This window comes from Hippopotamus amphibius, chromosome 1 (assembly GCF_030028045.1).
Source record: "Hippopotamus amphibius kiboko isolate mHipAmp2 chromosome 1, mHipAmp2.hap2, whole genome shotgun sequence".
Classification (NCBI taxonomy): Eukaryota; Metazoa; Chordata; class Mammalia; order Artiodactyla; family Hippopotamidae; genus Hippopotamus; species Hippopotamus amphibius.
The window spans coordinates 239,724,202-239,741,308 of record NC_080186.1 but is presented as its reverse complement, the minus strand read 5'-3'; the positions used below and the strand labels follow the sequence as shown (position 1 = coordinate 239,741,308).

At 39.8% G+C, this 17,107-nt stretch overlaps 2 protein-coding genes across 4 annotated transcripts in view; both read right to left on the bottom strand.

Annotated features, from left to right (window-relative positions):
- The window catches only part of TMEM267 (transmembrane protein 267), a 29,896-nt gene extending 22,046 nt beyond the window's left edge, over positions 1–7,850 (bottom strand). Inside the window, exon 1 of the mRNA XM_057743931.1 lies at positions 7,641–7,850. The gene's annotated coding sequence lies outside the window, so the exon portion shown is untranslated. The remainder of the gene's footprint in view (positions 1–7,640) is intronic.
- Positions 7,851–10,293: 2,443 nt separating this feature from the next.
- Positions 10,294–17,107, bottom strand: part of C1H5orf34 (chromosome 1 C5orf34 homolog) — a 32,081-nt gene continuing 25,267 nt past the window's right edge. For all 3 annotated transcript variants that reach the window (XM_057743897.1, XM_057743887.1, XM_057743903.1), the window contains 2 exons: positions 15,538–15,578; positions 10,294–10,701 (listed from right to left, as the gene is read on the bottom strand). In XM_057743897.1, coding sequence (XP_057599880.1) covers positions 10,508–10,701; positions 15,538–15,578 — 235 coding nt within the window. In that variant the 3' untranslated portion in view covers positions 10,294–10,507. The remainder of the gene's footprint in view (positions 10,702–15,537; positions 15,579–17,107) is intronic.

Sequence of the window (17,107 nt, the reverse complement as noted above, 5' to 3'; positions counted from 1 at the left end):
TTAGGAAAATATACTTTATTGTCAGTAACAATAGCAGCCTTTCATGTAAAAGGAGCAATCTGAAAACAAGAGATTATGGAGATAAAAAACCTGATCGCCCAAATAAAAAGTCAACAGAAGCAATGCACAGTAAAATGAATGCTTCAAAAAACACAATTAGTGAGTAAAAATACTTTCAAAGAATTCTCCCAAAGCTTGAGGGAGAAAAAAAGGACAAAGAGTTGGGCATTGAAAGAAAAAACAAATTCAAAAAATAAAGAGAAAATCCTTAAGTTTCCAAGTCCAAAAACAACATCAACAAAAACGATTATGTGCAAAAGAAAGAGAATATGACTAACACCAACACCAAATATTGTGGGACAACAATTACAGAGCTCTGAGAGAACAGGACTATGACAACAGGGTTCTAAACACAACTAAATTATGGCTCCTATGTGACAATTGTAAATTTTAAGATTTTTGCCTTAGAAATTATAACCCTTTTACATAAGATTGCTAGGGACGTCTACATTTCTAGAGGAAGAAGAGAGGAATACAGAAAATTTGCTCAATACAGCAAAACAGAAAAAGAAAAAAATGAAGAAAATTTTACTCCCACCCCCACCCACTGGAAAAAAAAATAGGAAACACATCAAACACAAATACTATAACAGATGTGAATGTATTAAATTTCTCTATAAAGAGACAAACTGGAACAGAAGGAAACATCTACCAAGTTATTGTTCATAAGGAAACATCTCAAATAGTCTCAGCAATACAGAAAATAAAGAGATGAGAAAACATATACCTAGGGAACACAAACAAAATTAAGCAGCAGTGGTAATACTAACATCAAACACAATTTATGGCAAAAGACTTAGTGGGACTAAAGGGATAAAACATTCAACTCAAAGTTATATATGAAGATGCTTACATGTTAAATCATGCTTACATGAAATTAGGTCAAGTAGCCAAAAAAAAAAACAACAACAACAAAGATACAGATAAAAAAACAACAACAAAGATACAGATAGTCTGCATAATTTAATTACAAACTTGATTACATATACAGGTCTAAAACTGTGTATATTACATAGAATACACGTTATTTCCAAATGTCTATGGATCATTTATAAAATGTAATTACACATTTACTTATCCATAAGAAAAACTTCCGCAAAATCTAAAAAATGGAAATGTTCAGGCCAAATTCTCTGACCACAATGCAATATAATCCATCACTTTTAAACTGGTTAAAAGAAAAATAAAGTGACCTAATTAGCTTGAAGAAACTAAGCTTAAATGGTGTTGCAAGTAATTACTTCTGTTGCAAGTAATTCCAAAAGACTTGCCTACTTTTCAAGTATTTATGCTCTGTAAACATTTCAGGAAAGAAAACAAAAGCTCAGAGAGCAGACTTTGTCTATTTTTTCGCCACTATCCTATAGCACATAGTAGATGCTCAATAAGTATTTGTTGAATGATTTAATGAAAACTCATGATACACTGTATCTGTTATCCACCAGGTGTTGCCTATTAAATGATTAAAGGGCATTTAGTAAAATGTAGCATGTGTTCCTGGAAATCTCCATTTGTAGCAAGTGCCAATACTAGGTAATTCTTATGTTCACTAAACATTAAGAACTGCTAGGTTGTAAGACATCAAAATGAATAAAAACCAAGAAACATTACCTTTAAAGTCAAAAACAGTATAGCTATCATAATATCGTTGTGGCAGTTTAAATCAATGTCATGAGGCAAGGAGGGGAGAGAGGGAGGGAGGGAGAAAATGTATCATCACCTCATCAGGAAGAAAAAGACAATTACATTAGTTTGTAAGTGAAATGACTGCCTATCCAAGAGAATAAATTGAAAATTGGTAGAATTTAAGTTGCAAAAGATAGCTGATTCAAGATAATTAATATACCAGCAATAATCATAAGGGGACAATACGGGGAAGTGAACAGTCACAACAGCAATAGAAACTCAAATATCAAAGAATAAACAGGTAGCGCGTGTGAAGAAAATGACAAAACTGTCCTGCGTCAATCGGCTGTTTAGAGCTCGAGCGGCTTTGTGCTAGGTTAACCCAGCTAAGTTGGAAGCACATTTCCCAGAATCCCCTTCCTTGTATAGTTCTTTGTAGTACTGGCTACAGGAGATACTGTATGTGGGACTTGGAAGGCAGAAGTGAAGTAGCAGCCATAGTTTTTAACTCTGAAGGTTGGTGCTGGACACATGGTGCAGCTTGCACGTGTTGTTGCTCGTCTGCCATGTGCAAGCAGCTAGGCCTGCAGCTCCTTCAGCCTTCACCGTATCGTCCTTCAGCTTCTCCAAATCCTAGGCCTGCACATGCAGTCCCAAGGTCAAGAGTGCCAGCCTCTCCTGCAGGTCACCCACAGCTTCAAAACTGGAGCTGGTGAGAGGCCAGTTCAGGTTCCCTCCTGTCCTTGTTCTCATCCACATGCACCTTCCCTTCCCTACTGTCTGGCTATCTGCTGCAGCTTCAGGCTCAGAAACAGACTCAGAGGCAAGAGCCTGCACTGCCTGCTCTCCCAGCCCCACAATTACAGAAGGCCTCAATTCCTTATTCATTAGCATGCAGAGTAGTTCTGCTTCTATGATGGAACTTAAGTGATACAAGAGCCAGGCCATTTTACTGAGTAAGAAGACAATACGGATGGTGTTATTCTCAAGTTAATCTATAAATTTAGTGTAACTCTAATCAAAATCACTAAAGGCATTTTCCTTTAGCAACTTCACAAAGTGTTTTCAGGTTGGCATCTGAAAGAGTAAATGCCAATAAACGCATAAGCAGAGTAACGTGAATACTGAAAGGTGAATGCAAAGTCTGAGACAGATCAAGTGTGTGTTTGGGGAAGGGGGAAATGTATGTATAATTCCAAATTGGTAAGGAACAATTATTCTTTCACTCAGATCCTGTGTCATTTAGGGTTCTTAAGTGCATGGAATGGAAAGCACTCTGGCAGGAAAAGCAAAAAACACTTATTAAAAGGATATCGGGAAATCACAGACGTGCCAGGTTTTAAGAACCAGGCTTCAAACTACGCCTCAAGCACCTCAGGGAAAAGAACACCAGACACCTGTGGTGAAGACCTCTCTGCCCCTGAGCCCAGCTTACACTGCCTAACCATCACCAGCTATCACCACTGGCACTGCTGCTGGTACTGCCCCACCTGCCTGCTGTCACAGAAGATTCTTGGCGTATTTGTTTGTTTGCTCGCAATACAAAACTGGGAGATGGGCATTGGCTGGGCCTAGGTCATGTGCCCGTTCCCTAGTTGCAAGGGAGGCTGGAAAAGATAGTATTTGGCCTTTTCAGCATATATAGTAGAAGGTGGGTTCTTTTCTCCTTCTAGATGCATTAGAAGAGGAAATGCTGCAAATACACTATACTGAGCAGGAAATGACCATTCTGCAATGGTAATCAGCCTGTTACAAAAGGCTTCACTTGCCAAGTATTACCAGAAAGTCAATCGTCAGATGAAACCTGAGACTGGATCACCTGGGCGATGCTTAGTTTTATATGGTAGAGTTGTGAAACCAAACCACTTCAGATGTTAAAACGTCACATTCGCATGCATAAGGGTATAGTAATATAGACCATCTGTGTGGTTAAATTCAGAAAGGCAATCAGTTTCACTGACCAGCTGCCTGGAAATTTTCCATGGCCAGATAGTTTTTGTAATCAGTTTGGTTATCAAATTTGTGATATTTACATGAATTTGTAAACAGACTTCTACATAGTCCAGCTAGCTAGACTTTTAGAGAGGAGCTCAAAATTATTTTAAAAATACGGATAGACATGACTATATAAAAATGCAAACTTCTGCATGGCAAAGTTAGAGACTAATAAATGGAGGAAATTTTGAACATTTATGATGCAGAAAGATTAGAAGCCTTACTTTACTAAGGGCTTTTAAAACTAATGAAAAGAAAAAATAAATATCCCAATAATGACATGGCGATGGCTATGAAAAGGCATTTGGAAAAGGAAGAAATACAAGTGGTCAAAAAAAACTATTAAAAGATTTCAGCTTTATTGGTAATCAACTGAATTTAACTTAAAACAATGAGATTTCAATGAAAGACTGACAAAAGATTGCTAATGATTTGTTAGTGGCAGCGAAATGATCACTCTTATAGAGTATTAGCAGTTGTATAAATTGGTCTAACTTTTCTAGCAGACAATTTGACAATATGTATCAAAAATGATTAATAAATGTGCAAACACTTTTGACTCAGCATTTCCAATTCTAGGAAATTATCTTAAGAAACTAATTAGATAAATACAAAGAGTTAATTACATATGGATAGACAGCAAGGCACAGGAAAAATTAGAAACTATGTGTCCAAAATACAGGACTACTGAAATAAATTCCATACAATTATGCAGTCATTAAAAAAACACTTATTCCCATATTTGTTGGCACAGGAAGATGCTCAACAGATATTAAAATTTAAAAGGCAGCCTATAAAATAATATGTAAAATATTACATTTTTGTTAAAAATATGTACACATGCATAAAAAAATCTGGAAGGCTGTTCACTTGGCTTGTCTCTCACTGGCAGGCTCACATGTGATCATTATTTTTTTCCTTTCTTAGATTTCATAAATATTTTCAGTCTTACTATCATGAACACAAAACCAATAAAACTCCTTTGAAAAATTAGTTAGAAGTAATTGAATAACTCAGACCATGACGCTAAACTCACCTTGTTAACAGTAAAATTTTTTAAAAGGTAGAAACATATTTATAACATTATAAATATTAACAAAATATTAGAATATATAACATTAATAAACATCAATAAAATTGTATGCAAAGCTAAGTCAAATTTATAGTATAAAATAATAATTTATTCACATTTGTGTATTAGTTGGCACAGGATAAGTCTGTATGAAGCATTTCTATATCTCCAGATGAAAAAACTTATGCAGCTTCCTTTAATTTTTTTTTTGTTAGCGTGAAGAACATCTGCTTTGCAGAGAACATGATAATGGAATCTACAACAGTCCTCAAATTCTTAGTCATGAGCAAAAATGAAAATTGTTTTCTAAAGCACTAGGATTGAGTTATAGTCTACAGATTCTTCCAGGATTAGGGAATAATGATTTCAAGGTATTTTCAACCAGAGAAATGACCAAAATGATACCTCCAAGGTCATGAATCCTTTCTATATACTTTAGGATTTACAGTTCCACAAATCATGAATCATTCGTCTCTACTTTTCAAAGTAAACATTTGACACCTTTGGATGAAGAAGTCAGTGTGTTTGCCCTGAGAAGGGCTCTTGACCCAGAAGTTTATCAGCCCTTATTCTTAGGAACTGCCCCAGTCTCACCATCCTGCAAACCTATTCATGGTTACCTCTGAACTAGCACAGGTATATTTTGAAATTGTATGTGTGTGTGTGTACAAGGGGCTTGAATTATATCACGTAATTTTTAATAAAATTTGTCCCACTGAGAAAATGAAATCTGTCAACCCTCTAAATAATATTTTTAAAATTTTCTTTTAAACATTTTATTGAGTTATTATACATACAAGAGTGATATATATGTAATATATGTGACTGTGTATATATGATTATATCTATTATATTTAACAAGTATAAAAATAAATAAAATTAACATTTGTACAAGCCACCCACTTAAGAATTCTAATATGTTTAAATATCTAAAGAAAAGATAGTTTCCTAAAGTCATGTTTGACTATAAAAGTAATTGTAAAAAAAAAAAAAAAAGTCAATGCATTTAAAGGCTCAGTGCATATAATTTGAAAGTTCGTAAACTATCCCTTTGAAACAAAGATAATGTCATTATCCACTTAGCTGGATGGGAACTGGGACACAGAAAGCTTGAATTAATGACCAAGCCAGAGAGGTGCAGCAGCAATGTCGGGGCCTTTGGTAAGCGGTGGCCTGTAAAATTAGCCCTAAGGAGAAAGAAGGCCAGTCAGGTGGATGAGTGGGACGAGAACGTAGGCTGGACAGGGTATACACAGAGGCCTAACAGAAAAGCTCTTCTGCCACTCAAGCTATACTTCTATATGCATTTAATTAGAAATGTATTGTCAAATCTCATCTTAGAAAGCAAATAAAAGGTCATTATCCACCTAATTGCAAATTGCATGATGTCTCTATAAAGCCATTTTATTACACCCATATTCTTTTACTCACTAAACAATTTTATCATCACTAAATATATTTAAATGTTACTCACTTTATACCTGATGAGTTCAGATACAAAAGGATAGGGTAGCTAATGAGGTGTCAAGAGCAAAGTGAAACATTAAAAAATCACAAAGTATTTAAATGATGATCCAAATTGAAAGCGACCTGAAAAGACAAAAACTTATTGTTTACAAAATAACTATATACTGTAGTAGTTTATGAATAGGAACAGATACACATAATGGGGCAGCACAAAATGCATTTGGAAAGTTTAAACAGCTTGCTTGATGAGAGAACAAAAAGCTCACTTGAGTGAACTTGGAAGCAGAGCCTTCAGCCCCTTCAGCCTTCAGATGTCTGCAGCCCTGCCAGCATCTGGACTACAACTTCATGAGACCCTGAGCAGAACCACCCAGCTAAGCTTCTTCCAAAAGTACTGGCCCAAAGATACAGTGAGATAATAACTGCTCACTGTTTTAAGCCTCTAAGTTTGGGGGTACAGTAATTTGTTATGCAGCATGAATAGCTAAAACAGGAGTCTGTCTTTTCAAGAAAGGCATAATTATGGTCCCAGAAACACACAATTCTGACATCTATTCCACTCGGACTCTTGGTGCAGCTATTTAGAACAGATTCTTAGTGTGAGAAAGTAATTTAATAGGTGTACTTCCTCTTATTTATCCTCTCTGACTAGAACACCTACGTGTCCCATGTTTCTCTCTTCTTCCTCTTTCCACTTCCTGCTCCTCCCCCATGAAGAGAATGGACTCCGGAACCTCTTAAACTGTAAAACAGCTTTATGTTTATCTTACATATTCATTTCTGTTGGGCAAGTTCACTAAGAGCAGTAATTGTAATTCCTCTTTTAAATTCGTCATGCATGACGCTCATGTGCTCGAGGTGTGTGATAGTTCATCACAGTAATACAAGGGGTAGGCAGGCTGGCACCCCTCAGCCTGTGAACTGAAGAGATCGTTTGGGACGATTTCTGCCACAACAGCCCGTTACCCAGGTCACACGTGTCTCTCTCTGACTTGCAGGAGCCACTTTCTGCAACGGCCCAACTCTGCCGCACACCATCCTGACTACAGTGAACTACTTAGTGGTCATCTCCTCTTTCCTTCACTTGACAAACACACTTGGCCAGTTCCTTTAATCACACGTTACTGTGCATTTTTGTTAACAATCTCCAGGACGTTATTTCTACCCAAACAAATAAGAGGTAGCAAATTCCCAACAGAAATGTCCTTTTCCGTTTCAACCCCTTCCTCCCCGTTACCCCCCACCCCGTCACACGTTATCTACAAAAACCTGAGGTGAAAAGCCGTCTACATGACGAAAAGGCCCGTATTCTGCTTTACAAATAAGCCCTCTTCACGGAACGGCAGCTGCCGGGAAACGTTCGTTTCTTGAATGCTGCAGCGCTCAAAGCAGACGCAGGTGGAACCCACGCCTGGCTCACCTTCACGGACGCTTGTCGTAACCTGCACGTAAAGCGCTTCACTGCTACGACCACTGCACACACACACAATTCTGAATCACAACGGTCCATTTCAACGTGTCGTCTCAGCAAATTCCCGAGCTTTCCCGAGGTGGGCAGGACTCTATACTTCTGAAAACGTCGATGAAGGAAACAGGCGCAAAGCCGCGGGCCTGCGGGGAAGGGGACGCGGCACGGCCGCCGCAGTCGCGGCGCCGCGCGCAGGGCCGGGGAGCGCCAGCAGGGGCGCGACGCCGAGGCGCGCGCGGCCCGCCCGCGGGGTCCGGGAGGCGCGACGCCGCCGGGGGGCCGTGCGGGGACCGCGCAGAGCCCGGGCCGCCGGCCGCGCCGGGGGAGCTCCCCGCGCCCGCTCTCGGGTCCCGCGCGCCGGCCGCCCCCGCACGCTCTGCCCGTCGGGAACCTGGCTCTCTCAGACTCCAGGCTCAGGCGGCCCCCGCCTCCGGACGCGGTTCCGCGGCAGCCGTACAGCGCCCCCCACCCAGGCCCTGGAGGAGGACCGCCGCACCCCCCCTCTGCTCCCGGGGCTGAAGCCGGACCGCGGCGCGCACGGCGGCCCCGCCCCCCGTCGGTACCATAGAGATGGCGGCCGCGCGCCAGAGGGGCTCCAGCCAGCGACGCCGGGCGCCAGCGGCCGCGCGGCGCCGCCAGGAGCGCGCTGTGAGGGCTTTCGGCGAGGGCGGCGGGCACCTCCAGTACCTCGGGCCGGCGTGCTCCCCAAAAGGAGACGTTTGGGGGGACGGGGTGGAACGTGAAGAGCGCCCGGAGGGCTCTCGGCTTAGCCGGCGCCGTCCGCGGCGCGCCCAGGCGGCGGCTGGGAGCCGGGCACGCGGGGCACTCGCGGGACGCGCGGTCTCCTGCGCCAGGCGCCGCCGGCCGTCCCGGAGGGCGGAGACGTCTCCGCCTTCCTGCGCGGGCGCCGCTCGCCCGGCGAGCCCTCGCGACGCTGCGGCCCAGACGCCGCGCCGCCGGCGGTCCTCGGCAGCGCGCTCTGAGGCCGCGGGCCTTGGGGGCCGCGCTTCCTCGTGGGCGGCCGTGACCGGGCGGGCACGCTCAGCCGCGAGCGCTGAGTGCCCAGAAGTGGAAGAGGAGACCACGTGCAGGGGGGCCTGGCCCTGGTGACCCGGGCCGGCAAGGTGCAGCCTGTTCGCGGCGTCCGCGGGCCGCCCCCACCCGGACTCCCTGCCTCGGAGCGGTGGCTGCTCTCTAACCACCCGCGAGACGGCCAGCTGCACGTTTGGCTTTAAGACGCACGGGCCCCAAAGCGGGAAATTGCTTTCTCCTTCCTGCCTGCGGGCTCAGAACAAGTGTCGACTGTAATGCGGGGACCGCAGTGGGACCATACGAAGGGTATACTGAAAGAGACCCTAGAAAATCCGAATCTTCAGTCTCAAGCGAACTTCTAGGTCTCTTATGGAATCTTAAAGTGTGCCTCAGTTTCTGTTACCGAACTTTTCATTGCTTGTCACACTCCTGGTGCTTAGCCAACGGGAGAGACCCAACGGAGGGAGGAAATTATACATACTTTACCTGCACAGCTTAAAAGCTTATGAAAAAAATTTATTACTGAGTATATTAACCACAATATTGGGTGCTTTTAGTGACGTGAAGAACAGTTCTTTCCTGTCTGAATGCAGGAACAACTTGGCATCATCCTTAATGGCAGCACGGGTACAGGACTTACTACAGTCTAGGCTTTCTAGAGTTCTTCAGGGACAACATAGGTGGTTTCCTGCAACCAAAACGGAACTGACAGGTATTTTCTCTGTGGCCAGCATTTACACAACACGTGCTGGCTGCTCTCAATATGCCAGGCACTATGCTTGGTAGTAAGACTATAAAATAACTTTTTGGAACTCAAGTTCTAGTGGAGGATATAGACCACAAAGAAGTTGGATGACTGAAATGAGTGTTCTAAAGGAAATACAGTGATGAATAGTAACTGGGGAAGGCCCCCCTGAGGAAGGGATATTGGTGCTGAGGCTTGATGGTGGCAGGGAACCCAGTGTGAGAGGAGTTGAAGAGAGCGTTGTGCCCATTCAAATTGCTTACATTTTCTCTCCAACCTACTACACTCCGCTTGCTTTGCTGTTTTTCTTGCCGTTTCCTCTGTTGCTTCTTCCCTTTTATATGAAGAGGCTGGTCTTTTCAAGAAATCATAAGTTGATTTGAACATTTCTGGTTATATTTGGTATAATCTTGAAGTCTTTCTTTTTAGATGTATGGTTTTGTTCTTTCCCAAGAGACGTGTAATAAATAGCACTTTTGGTTTGATACATTTTGTAGCATAAATCTTTTGAGATGTTCAAAACAAATGAAAATACCTGGTACAAGACAGTTCAGATAAAACTTAGTCTTAGTTGAAGTGTTTGACTCTTAGCTTGAAGCAAAATTGCCCACATTTAGGTTTTTTGTTCTGTTTTTTTAAGATCTAATTGTCTTTTCATGGTTCTACTGAAAAATACTTGGAGTAGAGAGACTAAATAGCACATGACCAATGCACACAATTCTGCATATTAAAATGAAAACAACTTTATTACTAGTGAATGCTCCATACGACAAAATAGCAACAACTCTACAGTTTTAGAAAATTTTTTCTCAAATCTGAGATAAATTGTTCAAATTTTTAAATAGTTCTTTATTAATAAAATACAAGTACATATTTTAAAATTTACAAGTTAGGTACAATACCTACAAAGTTAAATGTCATTTTTCATACAATCATTGTACAGAAGTCATATATATAATTTCTTGGCTTTCTAGTAATTTTCTACTAGTCACTTGAAATAATATCCTCACGGTTTCATAATACATTGTAATAATTCCATTTTTCACCTTTTAGAGTTTGACAGAAGACAGTCAATATCCTGAAGGATTTCAGAGGTTTTTTTCAATGCCACTGATACACTCTTTTCATTAACTTCTTTTAGCAAGGTTTCTGAAGATTCTGGTTTAAAGTGATCCACAGACTGTTCATTTTTTTTGTTAGAAACCTGGTTTAGGACACCACTATTCTCCAATAACACTAAGTTGCTTAGTTAAGGAGTTTTTCCCTCTATTTTTCGTTATAATTTTTAATTCAGAAAGCCTAGCCTTCATATTAAAATGTTATTTCTCCATTGGGAGGAAGATCTCTTGGATTCATAACAGAATTGGGACTTCAGAGTTTATCAAGTCTATCCCTTATAGATGAAAAAACTAGTTAGAGTATAAGGGGGGAAAGGAAAAGAGAGTATGTGTATCTGTATTTGGATGGAAGTTTGGTGATAGGGAGGAAATAAAATAATTAAAACCTCAGTAACATTTCTTTAAGTGAAGAAGTGATATGGGAATAAAAAGGAACCAAAGTAGGGGTGAGAGGAATATAAACAATCTGTGTAAGGTATTTTTAACTTAAAACATCTAGAGTGAAAAGAAATCTGTCCTCTATTGCAGAGCTACTATATTATTTGAATAGTATTATGGAAAAATAACAGGATAAAACAAATTTAGATGAGAGGGATGGGAATGTACAGAACAAAAGGTTTAAGTTTATTAAGAAAAAGAAGAGCCCAGTCCAAGCTGGTGACGTAGGAGGTTCCTGAACTCACCTCCTCCCACAAATGTGACACTGAATCTACAGCTACATACAGAGCAATAATTGCTGTCAGAAATCCAAGAACTACCCCCAGTGACTCCTATACAGTGAATAAGAAACTATCCACAATGAAATGGGTAAGAAAGGTTGACACACATTCTCACTATAAACCCCACCCTCAGCAATAGGAGGGAACTTACAATTCCCAGCTTCTCCCTGAGGAGTAAAGGGTTTGAACCCAAGATCTAATGCTCCAGCTTTTAAGACTTCCAAGTGTGGAAAAGGCCCCCAAAACTCCTAGCTCTGAGCAGACAGAAACACCCATCTCCCAGTCTTTCCCTGAAAAAGGACTATTTGCACACTTTAAAAGCTACTGCCTGAAGTATGCCTATTTGCATGCTTTAAAAGCTTCTAATTTTACACACACCTAGGGGCTGAGTGTGATCCTCCCTGGAGACTCTGGAGGCTGGCAGGTGATATCTCCATATTCTTTCTCTGGCCTGCCTGAGGCTGCTGCTGTCTCCCTAGAAGGCGCTTATATAAAATAGAAAATATCAATGAAACAAAGAGCTGAGTATTTTTGCAAAGATGAAACAGACAAACCTTTAGCTAGACTTACGAAGAAAAAAAGAGAACTCAAAGTTAGAAATGAAAGAGGAGAAATTACAACCAATACCACACAATACAAAGATCATAAGAGACTACTATGAACAATTATAGGCCAACAGATTGGACAACCTAAAAGAAATGGATAGATTCCTAGAAACATACAACCTACCAAGACTGAATCCAGACTGATTACTAGTAAGGAAATTGAATCAGTAATCAAATACCTCCCAATACAGATGGTTTCATTGGTGAATTCTACTAAATATTTAAACAAGAATTAATACCAATCCTTCTCAAACTTTTCCAAAAAACAGAAGAGGAGCGAAAACTTGAAAACTAATTTTATGAGCCCAGGGTTACCCTGACAACCAGAACTAGGTAAAGACACTACAAGAAAAGAAAATTACAGGCCAATATCCCTGATGAACATAGATGCAAAAGTCCTCAACAAAACATTAGCAAACCAAGTTCAACAATATATTAAAGTGGTCATACACCATGATCAAATGGGATTTATTCCAGGGATACAAGAATGGCTCAACAAATGAAAATTCCTGTGGTACACCACATTAACAAAATGAAGGATAGAAATCATATCATCTCAATAGATGCAGAAAAACACTCAACAAACTGGGTATAGAGGGAATATACCTCAACATAATAAAGGCCATATATGATTCGCCCACAGCTAATATCATATTCAATGGTGAAAAGCTAAACGCTTCTCTTCTAAGATAAGAAACAAGACAGTAATGCTCACTCTCAACCCCTTTTATTCAGTATAGTACTGGAAGTCCCAGCCAGAGCAATTAGACACAAAACAAAACAAACAAAAAAGGATGTAAAAGGCATAAAAATTAGAAAGGAAGAAGTAAAACTTTCTCTACTTGCAGATGATATGATATATACAGACTCTGCTAAAGACTCCACCAAAAACCTGGTAGACAAATTTGGTAAAGTTGCAGGATACAAAATCAATATAAAAAAAAAAAGTTGCATTTGTATACATTAATAATGAATTATCAGAAAAAGAAATTAGGAAAACAACTCCAGTTACAATTACATCAAAAAGAATAAAATACCTAGGGATAAATTTAAGCAAAGAGGTGAAAGATCTGTACATTGAAAACTATAAGACACTGATGAAAGAAACTGAAGAAAATACAAAAAAAGATGGAAAGATATTGTGTACTCATGAACTAGAAGAATTAATATTGTTAAAATGTCCACACCACCCAAAGCAATTTACAGATTCAATACAATATGCAATGTATTGAACAATACAAAATTCCAATGGCATTTATCACAAAAATTCAACAAATAATACTGAAATTTGTATGGAACCATAGAAGACCTCAAATAGCCAAAGCAAACTTGAGAAAGAAGAGCAAAGCTGGAAGCATCATATTTTCTGATTTCAAACTATAGTACAAAACTATAGTAATCAAACCAGTATGGTATTGGCAAAAAAACAAAACAAAACAACCCAGAAATATAGATCAATGGAACAGAGTAAAGAGCCCAGAAATAAAGCCACATATGTATGTATGGTCAATTAATTTACAACAAACAGCCAAAAATATACAATGGAGAAAGGAAAGACTCTTTAATAAACAGCCTTGGGAAAACTGGACCTCTACCTTACACCATACACAAAAATCAACTCAAAATGGATTAAAGACTTGAATGTAAGACCCGAAACCATAAAACCCCTAGAAGAAAACATAGGGGGTAAGCTCCTTGACATCAGTCTTGGCAATGACTTTTTTGACACCAAAAGCAAAGATAACAAAAGCAAAAATAAACAAGTGGTACTCATCAAACTAAAAAGCTTATGCACAGCAAAGGACAACTCCAACAAAATGAAAAGGCAACCTATGGAATGGAAGAAAATATCTGCAAGTCATATACCTGATAAGAGGTTAATATCGAAGATATTCAACAACTCATACAGGGACTTCCCTGGTAGCACAACAGCTAAGAACCTTCCTGCCAATGCAGGGGACATGGGTTCGATCCCTGGTCTGGGAAGATCCCACATTCCGTGGAGCAACTAAGCCTGTGCACCACAACTACTGAGTCTGCACTCTAGAGCCCGCGAGCCACAACTACTGAGCCGGTGTGCCACAACTACTGAAGCCCATGTGCCTAGAGCCTGTGCTCCACAAGATAAGCCACCACAATGAGAAGCCTGAACACTGTCCCCTCCTTGCCACAACTAGAGAAAGCCTGTGTGCAGCAATGAAGACCCAACACAGCCAATAAATAAATAACTAAACAAATAAATAAATGTATTAAAAAAAAACTCATACAACTCAATAACAAAATAACCAATCTGATTAAAAAATGAACAGAGGAACTGAATAGGTATTTTTCCAAAGACATACAGATGGCCAACAGGGACGTGAAAAGGTGCTCAACATCACTAACCATCATGGGAAATGCAAATCAAAACAAATGAGGTGTCACCTCACACCTGTTAGAATAGCTATCACCAAAAAGACAAGACAGAACAAGTGTTGGTAAGGATGTGGAGAAAAGAGAACCCTTGTGTACTCTGGTAGAAATATAGATTGGTACAGCCACTGTGGAAAACAGTATGGAAGTTTCCTCAAAAAATTACAAATAAAACTACCATATGATCCAGCAATCCCACTTCTGGGTATATATCCAGAAAAAATGAAAACAGCCTATTGAAGAGATATCTGCACTCCTATGTTCACTGCAGCATTATCCACAATAGCCAAGGTATGGAAACAACCTAAGTCTCTGTTGTTAGATGAATGGATAAAGAAGGTATGGTACATATACATACACACAACAGAATACTACTCAGCCATGAGAAAGAAGGAAATCCTGCCATTTGCAACATGGATGGAACTTAAGGGCATTTTGCTAAGTGAAAAAAGCTAGACAGAAAAAGACAAATACTACATGGTGTCACACATGTGGAATTTTTTAACAATTCAAACTCAGAAACAGAATGTAGAATGGTGGTTGCTAGGGGCTGGGGGTGGGGAAAGATGGAGAGGTTGGTAAAAGCATATAAACTTTCAGCTGTAAGATGAATAAGGTCTGAGGATCTACTGTATAACATGGTGACTGTACTTGATAGTACTGCTGTATGACTGAGGTTTGTTGGGAGGGTAGGAATCAGATGTTCTCACCCCACCCCCACCCCCCAAAAAAGGAGAGGAGGAAGATAGATATGTGAAATAATAGATATGTGAAATGACAGACAGGGTAATCCTTTCACAGTGTGTATGTGTGTCAGGTCACTATGATGTACTGTTTAAATATAATTTTTTCAATTATACCTCAATAAAGCTAAAATTTTTTTACAAATAATAGTATATAAAAATCCTTCAAATTTAAAAAAAGAAGAGATAGTTCTCAGTTATAATTTAGGATATAATTATATAAGTGTGAAAATCTCCATAGGATATTTTAACCCTAGTTCAGTGTCCTTTGCTGAGTTAAACCCAATGAAAAGTATAAATGCTAACATGATGTACCTCCTACAGACAAGATACATCTTAAATTACAATCTTAAATATTATTCAGTAAAGCTCTGTAGTATATAAGTATGGATTAATATAAAGTACAGAGTCATGAACTAAGCCTCCAATGGAAAGGGAGAAATTATGCAGGACGATACTTTTGTTTAAAGGATACGGTTAAACGTCTGTATCTTTTCAAGTTCCGAAGCCACAGACCTGTAAAAAAATAAAATAAAATTTCATGCTAGAGGTCTGATTCATTTATATCCACAATATTTCAAATAAGCATACTTAATTTTTCTTCATAAAGGTTAGAATTTTTGACAGAAGAACCTAGAAGTTAAGAATTCTCTTTATATTGCCTTTATCTGGCAACAAATCACCTGGACTCAATTGACACTGAGTGCCTGTCGTGAGTAAGGCAAGTGATTAAAAGTCCTCCACCTCCGGGGCTTCTGAATTAAGTATCAAGGGTTAAAGGTAATGGGCCTTCCTGCCACAGCTCAGTACTGACCTGGCATGCTTCTACTTTCCTCTTCAAGGTTTACTCAGCCTTTTAGACTACCTAGTCATTTCATTGTTTTCTTAGGCACAGGATACTAACCATTCTCTTCTCCTTGACTTGAAGGGTTAACATATGAACATTAGCTCTTACCATGTTCCACAGAAACAGATATTGGGGCAACTGGTATGGGGTAGAGGGCTGAATGTATACACATCTAGCAGAACCTCATGTGTTTTCTTTTCCTGCATCACTACATGAAATATGAGCAGTGGCACAGAATCAGACAATAGTGTAACTGCAGAGCTCTCTGCAGAATTAATGAGGACATTCATATCTACAACATCTCTGTATTCAAGTCACTAGAAAAGTCTTTTCACAGTTCACAATAGGGTATGTGACTTATCCACTTTACTGGCTTTACTACAAGGACCACATGCACCTTATCAGCCTGCACTCTTTCCTTAGCCTATGGATGGAGAATGAAAGAGATATTTCATCATTTTAAGCATCAGTAGTAAAGACCTGGATGTGACTTACTCCAAAACCCGTTGACTCTTCATCATTGCAGAACACCTCCCCCGCTTTTTAAAACATGAAACATCTTTTCAGGGTGTAAGCAATCATACGAACTGCCTTTAATGCTGTCACTCATATGATAAACCAACGTCTTATGAAATATCTCCTGTACTATTTTTTGACAAGCATCCCTATTAAAAAGTTGAACTAGTAATCTAATAATACAAGGTGAGTTGGAAAAAAATTACTAAAATACAGTTTAGGTAATTGTTTATTATATGATCTCTTCTCTTGCTTCAACCTATATCCACTTTGACAAGAAAACAAGACCCACAGGTGAATGGAGCTGTTGAAGCGCTGAATCTCCCCTCCCACTCCTCAATTCCTTTGTCTCTCAACCACTCCAAGTTGCTTCCACCCATAGCTGCTTTTGCCAGTCTGTACTTCCCTCACCCCTCACTCTTCAGTTTGTCTTGACAGTTATCCTCTTCTAAGCTTTCATATAGAAAGGCTAGCATTTTACATACCTTGCCAGTTGAGCAATGATGAAGTAACCAATTCTACAGCCATGTACAATTTCCCTTTCTTCCCAACTATGTTTTCTGCTAGCTATTAAGGCAACTTTTCTGCTCCCAAACAGGCTATAGCTGAAGAGAGGGGCCTGGAAAGCTGAATCCTTAAGATACCTGTATATTCAAATAACATCTACTGATTTGATTCTACC